This window comes from Coregonus clupeaformis, chromosome 21 (genome assembly GCF_020615455.1).
Source record: "Coregonus clupeaformis isolate EN_2021a chromosome 21, ASM2061545v1, whole genome shotgun sequence".
Classification (NCBI taxonomy): Eukaryota; Metazoa; Chordata; class Actinopteri; order Salmoniformes; family Salmonidae; genus Coregonus; species Coregonus clupeaformis.
Window position 1 is genome coordinate 45015461 of NC_059212.1, and position 10095 is coordinate 45025555.

General features: G+C 44.9%; 1 protein-coding gene across 1 annotated transcript; it reads left to right on the forward strand.

Moving 5' to 3' along the window:
- Positions 1-4679: 4679 nt before the first annotated feature.
- Positions 4680-6742, forward strand: LOC121535706 (zinc finger and BTB domain-containing protein 14-like). Its single transcript, XM_041842967.2, has one exon. It carries the CDS (start codon positions 5501-5503, stop codon positions 6662-6664), a length of 1164 nt encoding a protein of 387 aa, XP_041698901.1. The 5' UTR covers positions 4680-5500; the 3' UTR covers positions 6665-6742.
- The last annotated feature ends 3353 nt before the right edge of the window (positions 6743-10095 follow it).

Here is a 10095-nt window from a genome sequence, read left to right on the forward strand (position 1 = left end):
GGGGGTGAGTCATGTAGATGGGGGGTGAGTCATGTAGATGGGGGGGTGAGTCATGTAGATGTGGGGGTGAGTCATGCAGATGGGGGGTGAGTCATGTAGATGGGGGGTGAGTCATGTAGATGGGGGGTGAGTCGTGTAGACGGGGGGGGTGAGTCATGTAGATGGGGGGTGAGTCATGTAGATGTGGGGGTGAGTCATGCAGATGGGGGGTGAGTCATGTAGATGGGGGGTGAGTCATGTAGATGGGGGGTGAGTCATGCAGATGGGGGGTGAGTCATGTAGATGGTGGGGTGAGTCATGTAGATGGTGGGGTGAGTCATGTAGATGGGGGTGAGTCATGTAGATGGGGGGTGAGTCATGTAGATGGGGGGTGAGTCATGTAGATGGGGGGTGAGTCATGCAGATGGGGGTGAGTCATGTAGATGGGGGGGTGAGTCATGTAGATGGGGGGGTGAGTCATGTAGATGGGGGTGAGTCATGCAGATGGGGGTGAGTCATGCAGATGGGGGGTGAGTCATGTAGATGGTGGGGTGAGTCATGTAGATGGTGGGGTGAGTCATGTAGATGGGGGGTGAGTCATGTAGATGGGGGTGAGTCATGTAGATAGGGGGTTGAGTCATGTAGATGGGGGTGAGTCATGTAGATAGGGGGGGTGAGTCATGCAGATGGGGGGTGAGTCATGTAGACGGGGGGTGAGTCATGTAGATAGGGGGGTGATTCATGTAGATGTTTAGGTTTAGGGTTTAGTGAATGATTTGACCCAAATACAATTATTCAGGACTAACTTATTCCTTGCCACCTATTCCGAAACTAACTGCAACTCTTTGTTAAGTGTTGCAGTTATTTTAGTCGCTGTAGTAGCTGACGTGTATAGTGTTGAGTCATCCGCATACATAGACACTCTGGCTTTACTCAAAGCCAGTGGCATGTCGTTAGTAAAGATGGCAAAAAGCAAGGGGCCTAGACAGCTGCCCTGGGGAATTCCTAATTCTACCTGGATTATGTTTGAGAGGCTTCCATTAAAGAACACCTTCTGTGTTCTGTTAGACAAATAACTCTTTATCCACATTATAGCATAACACATACATTTTTCCAGCAGCAGACATATGTTCACACATGTTATCCAGACTGTTAGCACTTGGTGGTCTATAGCAGCTTCCCACCAGAAATGGCTTTAGGTGAGACAGATGAACCAGTAGCCATATTACTTCAACCGTATTTAACATGAGATCCTCTCTAATCTTCACAGGGATGTGGTTCTGAATATAAACAGCAACACCTCCACCATTGGCATTTCTATATTTTCTGTAAATGTTATAACCTTGTATTGCTACCACTGTATCATCAAAGGTATTATCTAAGTGAGTTTCAGAGATAGTCAGAATATGAATGTCATCTGTTACTAGCAAATTATTGATTTCATGAACCTTGTTTCTTAAGATACATATGTTAACGTGGGCTATTTTGAGCACTTTTCTTCTGGGATGCGTACTTGTTTTTATTGCTTTACTGGGAAGCTTAGCAGCAGTAGATGTGGTCATATTCTTTATGTTAGTGCAGGGTGAGCGGCACACAGTGGACTTCCTCCTCGGGTACACCGGCTCAGTGCTAACAGTATAAATCTGGTTCCTAGGCACATGATCACTGCACACAACAGCTGCAGGATCAGCAGAGGCACCCAGGGCAGCTACAGGGACACAAACCAGGTTACCCACATTGTGTCTACCGACGCCCCTGATGTAATGTACATTTGCTGAAGCATTTTGACAACTCTGCGTCACAAAGGTAGGGATTAGCTGAGCCGGGTTTGGGTCATTGCTAAGTCATTGTCTCAATGCCTTATAATGCTGTGAAAGGATCCAGGAACCCAAATGATTTGGGTGGATCCCATCCTCCTTATAAAACGTGCTGCAGAGGATAAGTTCATTAGAGTTACCAGCCTCAGTTCAGGACCCAAGCCACATAGTATCAAGTTTACCAGAAGGCACTTGAAAGTTCACCGTTATTTTTTTGGGGGTGGGTAACTAATTTGGATTGATTTTATGAGGGTCATATTTACATCCGTTGCTAGAGTAAAGTAGAGAACCTGCCTCAGCGAGCAGGCCTTCCTAATTGACCTGGCCCAGGTATCCTGGATGGATATAGATCTCATTCCGTCAGTAGAGGATGCCTGGTTGTTCTTTAAAAGTAATTTCCTCTCAATCTTAAATAGACATGCCCCATTCAAAAAATACAGAACTAAGAACAGATATAGCCCCTGGTTCTCCTCAGACTTGACTGCCCTTGACCAGCACAAAAACATCCTGTGGCGTACTGCATTAGCATCAAATAGCCCCCGCGATATGCAACTTTTAGGAACCAATATACACAAGCAGTTAGGAAAGCAAAGGCTAACTTGTTCAAACAGAAATTTGCATCCTGTAGCACTAACTCCAAAAAGTTTTGGGACACTGTAAAGTCCATGGAAAATAAGAGCACTTCCTCCCAGCTGCCCACTGCACTGAGGCTAGGAAACACTATCACCACCGATAAATCTACAATAATCGAGAATTTCAACAAGCATTTTGCTACGGCTGGCCATGCTTTCCACCTGGCTACCACTACCCCGGCCACCAGCTCTGCACCCTCCGCTGCAACTTGCCCATGCCCCCCGCTTCTCCTTCACACAAATCCAGACAGCTGATGTTCTAAAAGAGCTGCAAAATCTGGACCCCTACAAATCATCTGGGCTAGACAATCTGGACCCTTTCTTTCTAAAACTAGCCACCGAAATTGTCGCAACCCCCTATTACTAGCCTGTTCAACCTCTCTTTCGTAACGTCTGAGATCCCCAGTGATTGGAAAGCTGCCGCGGTCATCCCCCCTCTTCAAAGGGGGTGACACTCTAGATCCAAACTGTTACAGACCCATATCCATCCTGCCCTGCCTTTCAAAAAGTTTTTGAAAGCCAAGTCAACAAACAGATCACCGACCATTTCGAATCCCACTGTACCTTCTCCGCTATGCAATCCGGTTTCCGAGCTGGTCATGGGTGCACTTCAGCCACGCTCAAGGTCCTAAACGATATTATAACCGCGATCGATAATAGACAGTACTGTGCAGCCGTTTTCATTGACCTGGCCAAGGCTTTCGACTCTGTCAACCACCGCATTCTTATTGGCAGACTAAATAGCCTTGGTTTCTCAAATGACTGCCTCGCCTGGTTCACCAACTACTTCTCAGATAGAGTTCAATGTGTCAAATCGGAGGGCCTGTTGTCTGGACCTATGGCAGTCTCTATGGGGGTGCCACAGGGTTCAATTCTTGGGCCGACTCTTTTCTCTGTGTATATCAATGACGTAGCTCTTGCTGCTGGTGACTCTCAGATCCACCTCTACGCAGACGACACCATTTTGTATACATCTGGCCCTTCATTGGACACTGTGTTAACAAACCTCCAAACGAGCTTCAATTCCATACAACACTCCTTCAGTAGCCTCCAACTGCTCTTAAACACTAGTAAAACTAAATGCATGCTCTTCAACCGAACGCTGCTTGCACCCGCCCACCCGACTAGAATCACTACTCTCGACGGGTCTGACCTAGAGTATGTGGACAACTACAAATATCTAGGTGTCTGGTTAGACTGTAAACTCTCCTTCCAGACTCACATTAAGAATCTCCAATCCAAAGTTAAATCTAGAATCGGTTTCCTATTTCGCAACAAAGCCTCCTTCACTCATGCTGCCAAACATGCCCTCGTAAAACTGACTATCCTACCGATCCTTGACTTCGACGATGTCATTTACAAAATAGCCTCCAACACTCTACTCAGCAAATTGGATGTAGTCTATCACAGTGCCATCCGTTTTGTCTCCAAAGCCCCATATAATACCCACCACTGTGACCTGTACGCTCTTGTTGGCTGGTCCTCACTACATATTCGTCGCCAAACCCACTGGCTCCAGGCCATCTATAAATCACTGCTAGGCAAATCCCTGCCTTATCTTAGCTCATTGGTCACCATAGCAACACCCACCCATAGTCTGCGCTCCAGCGGGTATATCTCACTGGTCATCCCCAAAGCCAACACCTCCTTTGGCCGCAATTCCTTCCAGTTCTCTGCTGCCAATGACTGGAACAAATTGCAAAAATCTCTGAAGCTGGAGACACTTATCTCCCTCACTAACTTTAAGCATCAGTTGTCAGAGCACCTTACCGATCACTGCACCTGTACACAGCCCATCTGAAATTAGCCCGCCCAACTACCTCATCCCTATATTGTTATTTATTTTGCTCATTTGTACCCCAGTATCTCTATTTGCACATCATCTCTTGCACATCTATCATTCCAGTGTTAATACTAATTGTAATTATTTTGCACTATAGCCTATTTTATTGCCTTACCTCCATAACTTGCTAAATTTGCACACACTGTATATTATATGTATTTCTGTTGTATTTTTGACTTTGTTTTGTTTTACCCCATATGTAACTCTGTGTTGTTGTTTTTACCGCACTGCTTTGCTTTATCTTGGCCAGGTCGCAGTTGTAAATGAGAACTTGTTCTCAACTGGTTTACCTGGTTAAATAAAGGTGAAATAAAAAAATAAAAAAATAAAAATTCACCTCCAGTCCTACAGAGGGCAGAAACACTCGCGTCACTTCCTCTGAGAGCTGACGGCCACAACAAGAGGAGGAGGAGGAAGGAAGACCAGGGTTGCGTCGTCGTCGACTGCAGCCTTGCGTGACAACACTAGACCGGATTCTTGCTTCTGGTATAGCAATTTTTTCCTCGACAATTTGGTCTTCTCGAAGGGGACCAATCTTATATATACACAATTCATCGACCCGTCGATCAGTGTGAATGAAGTGTTCTGTTTGGTGTTCTAAAGTGGATAAAGTTACGGAAAACCTTCTAATGGAGGCTTGCTGGGCAAAATGGCTGGGCGCACTGAAATGTGAAACGTAAGGTTAGCAGAAATAACTGGTGCGCAAGGGCGTTTTTATAATCCATTACACGTAGAAAGACCGTTTATTTTCACCTCTGGATACAAAATATAATTGTATCCCATGCGTTGGGATTGAATTTTATTGTGGATACCTGCATTTGTCGACAGTTAGTGTTTTTGTTTTTCTCCATCCGATTTCTGCTTGACTGATTTGGCAGTGTTACTGCATTGTGTTATTGTCTCGTCGGTCAGCTGTGGGTTTGAACTGCTGAGAAAAAATACACGAAGCAACAGAGCACAATTCAGAAGTTTGCTTTGGTGTAACAATAATTTCATTTTTTGACAGAGACCGACTTGGATGCCGTGTACTAATAACTAATCTACATTAATTCGCAACAATCGGCAATATTGATATTCGACACGCAAATTGAGTTAACACTCGAAACCTATATATATATATTTTTTTTTCCAACAATTGCCAAACTATTATAAAACAGACACTTTTTCAGTTACCCTTGGACACTGCATTTTTTTTGTTCAGGTAAATACTCCTAATTAAACCTGCAATCATGGGTGAATTCCTGAAATACATTGACTACGACCACAAGACAAGCTTCCTGAAGATGTTGAACCAGCAGAGGATGGAAGGGGACCACTGTGACGTCGTGGTTGTGGTTGAAAACGTTGAGTTCAGAGCTCACCGCTGTGTCCTGGCCGCCTGCAGCATCTACTTCAAAAAGCTGTTTAAAAAACAGAACGACGTGGACAACTCCATCGTGGAGCTCGACTTCATCCGTTCCGACATCTTCGAGGAGGTCCTCAACTACATGTACACTGCCAGGCTCGCCGTCCGCAAAAAGGACATCAACCTCATGATGTCATCCGGCCAGGTCCTGGGGATCGCCTTCCTCGACAACCTGTGTTCACAGAAGCGTGAGCCCAATATGAAGCTGAGTCGTGAGAACCAGGCACCGGGGGACGGTATGAGGGCCCAGGACGCCATTTTGAAAGAACTGGCAATGGAGGAGGTGAGGAAGAACAGCTTCTACGATGGAGGGATGGAGGCCATGGGCTCTGGGGGGCCTCACGGGGTCCCTCCTCACTTCGGAGGTAACATGTCTAAAGACCCCCACAGCGCCCACGGCTGGACCTCCTCCTCCTCCTCCTCCAGCGATATGAAGCTAGACTACCTGCTGTATGGCCATCGCTCTGACGGCATCCACCCGGGAATGAAACCAGGCGGAGACGGCCCCAAGAAAGACAAGTCTCACCTGGCCCACCGTCCGTTCGCTTGCGAGGTGTGCCCCAAAACCTTCACCACCCAGGCCCACCTCAAAGAGCACCTGAAGATCCACACGGGCTTCAAGCCGCACCGCTGCCTTGTCTGTGGCAAGGCCTTCATACGAGGGCCCGACTTAAAGCGCCATGAGAGGGTCCACAGCAACGAGAGGCCCTTCGGATGCCAGATGTGTGAAAAGGCCTTCAAGCACAAGTCCCACCTGCGAGACCACGAGCGGCAACACCGAGGGGAGAGGCCCTTCAACTGCGGCTCCTGTGACAAGGCGTTCATCAAAGCGTCGGACCTGAAGCGCCACTGGAACACGATGCACAGCCAGCGCAGAACGCTGTCCCCGGCTGCAGCAGCCGCCGCCACAACCCCGGGCAGCATCCAGGGAGACACCGACACGCAGAGCCAGAGGGACTGGAAGTTAGAGGCTGGGCCTCACTCGTAAGGAGGGACACACACACACACACACACACACACCATGCATATAAAGTGACAGACTCACACACACACCATGCATATAAAGTGACAGACTCACACACACACTGACACGCATACCCATGTGCACACACTGACACACGCACACACGCACACATCCATAAAGACACACGTGAATACAGGCCCTGTGATGTGTACTGACGTGTAATATCACATAAACAATGAGAAGAGGGGGGGGACTGTAATGACTCAATGGGCAGTAGTTATATGATCTGGGTATGTTTTCTTTTTCCCACTTCATGTAAAAAGAATGGCTAGTTCACTATCTACTACGACTATGACGACCAGTAGATTTATATTTTTCACAAGAGAAAAAAATAGTTGCTATTTAGACAGACGGTGTTCTCTTATTATTCTTCTTCTTATTATTATTATTATATAACTTTATTTCTTTTACTTTATTGAATATCTGTAACATTTTAAGTGTTTTTGTTCAACCTTACTGTATTTTAAGACAAAAAAAATATTATTCTCTGCATAACATTTGTTGCGTTCCGTATATTCTTTTACATGTGGATGAATACTTAAATGGATGTTTAGTTGTACTGATTGATTGATTGATTGATTGATTGATAGAGTTTATTAGAGTCACCATTCTGCATTTGATACAGGTTATACCAAAGTCTTGGGCCTTTGATAGACAGCCCGGGTAAGGGGTTAATTCCATGTCGGCTCTGGAAATAAACCAACATTCCAAGTCAAATTTTCCATCCTCATTGGAAAAACAATGGGTGGAGAATTGGAATTTTCAGTTTGCTTCCGGAATTGGAATAGATTTGACCCCTAACCTTTGACAAGCAGTCTGAAGGGGGCTGTTCATTGTCTGTTCAGCCCAAGCAGCACGAGTCCGACCAGATTTACTGTTATACAGTATCACTTGCCTATCATCAAGATACCGTCAGAGCGAGAGTGAGCTGTACCACGTCTGTATCACTAGCCCATCATCAAGCTACCACCAGGGAGCGATAGATACACCACTTCTGTATATATTGTAGCTTGACTAGTTGCACAATTAAACTATTTAGAACACACAATTACGATAATATGCACATATAACGTTGTTCTCTTACACTTTGAAAATAAACCCACATTTGATGAGTTGATTTTTTGGATTGTCACGATCTCATTTCTTTGTTTGTAAATGTTTTTTTTACGAGGGTTTTACTGAGTATTGGTAACGGTTATAACCAGAACCCAGAACTCAGTGACACTGTAGGGACTGTGTATTTATGTATGTCAATACGGTACTTCATGCTTCACATACATTCTATAGCAGTTATGGAAATGGTTCTCTTGTGTAAAATTCAGTTACAGTAAATGTAGATAATATTAGCTCAGAGAGATTTAGGTTGCATCCCGAATAGGGTACCATTTGGGACGTACACATAGACTACGGTATTTATTTATCCCAAACCAGAACCGTGTGTCCAGAGCCTGAGAGAGAGGGTTTCGTGACATCCAGAGCCCAGTTGTCCTCTCCTCTCTCTCTCTCCTCACGGAAGCATGCAGTCGTTCACAGCACGCCCCTCAAGGATTTTAAGCGCTGTGTATTGGATAATATTTCCTCACCAATCCAATGCTTTTAAATCCTTGTTGGGGAGTAAAATAGTGCACACTTTGGGGAATGGGGAGGAGAATTGGAATTGGGTTCTGGGAAGACCATTTAGAGCAGAAATTATACCCTTTTGTAAACATACAAAGACCAGGACTTATACTTGACTAATACAGAGCAAGAAGTATCATATCCCCCCATATTAACATTTTACACCTACAAAGCAAATATCTTAATTTCTTATGAATATTAATTTCACCAGAATGCACTGGAGCACAATTCAGAAACAGAGACAGTAACACATTTGGGCCATAGTATACTGAACAAAAATATAAATATAAAAATGTAAAGTGTTGGTCCCATGTTTAATGAGCTGAAATAAAAGATCCCAGACATTTTCCATACGCACAAATAACGTATTTATCTCATATTTTGTGCATAAAAATTGTTTACATCCCTGTTAGTGGGCATTTCCCCTTTACCAAGATAATCCATCCACCTGACAGGTTTGACATATCAAGAAGCTGATTAAACAGCATGATCATTACACAGGTGCACCTTGTGCTGGGAACAATAAAAGGCCACTAACGTGCAGTTTTGTCTCACAACACAATGCCACAGATGTCTCAAGTTTTGAGGGAGCGTGCAATTGGCATGCTGACTGCAGGAATGTCCACCAGAGCTGCCTTCAACGTTGTTTTAGATACATTTGGCAGTACGTCCAACCGGCCTCACAAACGCAGACCACGTGTAACTATGCCAGCCCAGGACCTCCACATCTGACTTCTTCACCTGTGGGATCGTCCGAGACCAGCCATCCAGACAGCTGATGAAACTGAGTATTTCTGTCTGTAATAAAGCCCTTTTGTGGGGAACAACGTATTCTGATTGGCTGGGCCTGGCTCCCCAGTGGGTGGGCACTTGGGAGGCAGGCCCACCCATGGTTGCGCCCCTGCCCAGTCATGAGTGATCCATAGATAAGGGCCTAAGAGTTTATTTTTATTGACTGATTTTCGTATATGAACTGTAACTCAGTAAAATAGTTGAAATTGTTTCATGTTGCGTTTATATTATTGTTCAGTATAGAATATTTTAGAGGTGATAAATAGATACCAGTTCACCCATGAAGGAATCAATCAGTGATGTGACATGGTTGGATTGGTGAACGCAACAGGGTGGAAGCCTTGCCCTAATTTCATCAATCATCTACAGATCAGTGGCTGGTTTAATCTCAGTCCACATCCAGGAAGTAAGTAAGGATGCACTCCAGCGCCTAACCCCAAATCAACCCTTATATTAGCCTCAACCCCCTATGTTCTTCTGTAGATCTGAGAGAAAGGATTGGATCAGATTCCACCTAGTTTATAGTGAGCTACTACCACAGATAGAACAATGAGACAGATGTTTCACCAGATGTATAAATGTGAAGCATCCGGTTGGCGTTTCCACTCACTAGCAAATATGTGTGAAGATGGAACGAGATGGATTTTCGCCGACATTCTGCTAATTTACTCATCGATGAAACATTTGATCTCAATACAGTTTTCTGCTCCCAAAACTAGTATCTGTTACGAACAGAGTGGACTAAGTTTTGTAGACTTTACCCTTTGCCAAAGTTTCGAAAAATTGCGTTGTTTAGAAGTATTGCAAAGGCAAATTGAGTTATTGCACATGCGCAATTCACAGAGTAGACGTTCCCCAACGGAAATATGCAAACGTTTATAGAACGCGCCAATAGGATCGCGCTAGCTCGTGCTAGGCTCTGCCCACCTCCTTGCATGTTTTGCCCACTGTGGCTCATTTGTTCCAAATTGAAACGACAGGCTGTG

Bases quoted from the DNA above. Each gene is read 5' to 3' on its own strand.
- LOC121535706 (XM_041842967.2), top strand. From the start codon at position 5,501: ATGGGTGAATTCCTGAAATACATTGACTACGACCACAAGACAAGCTTC.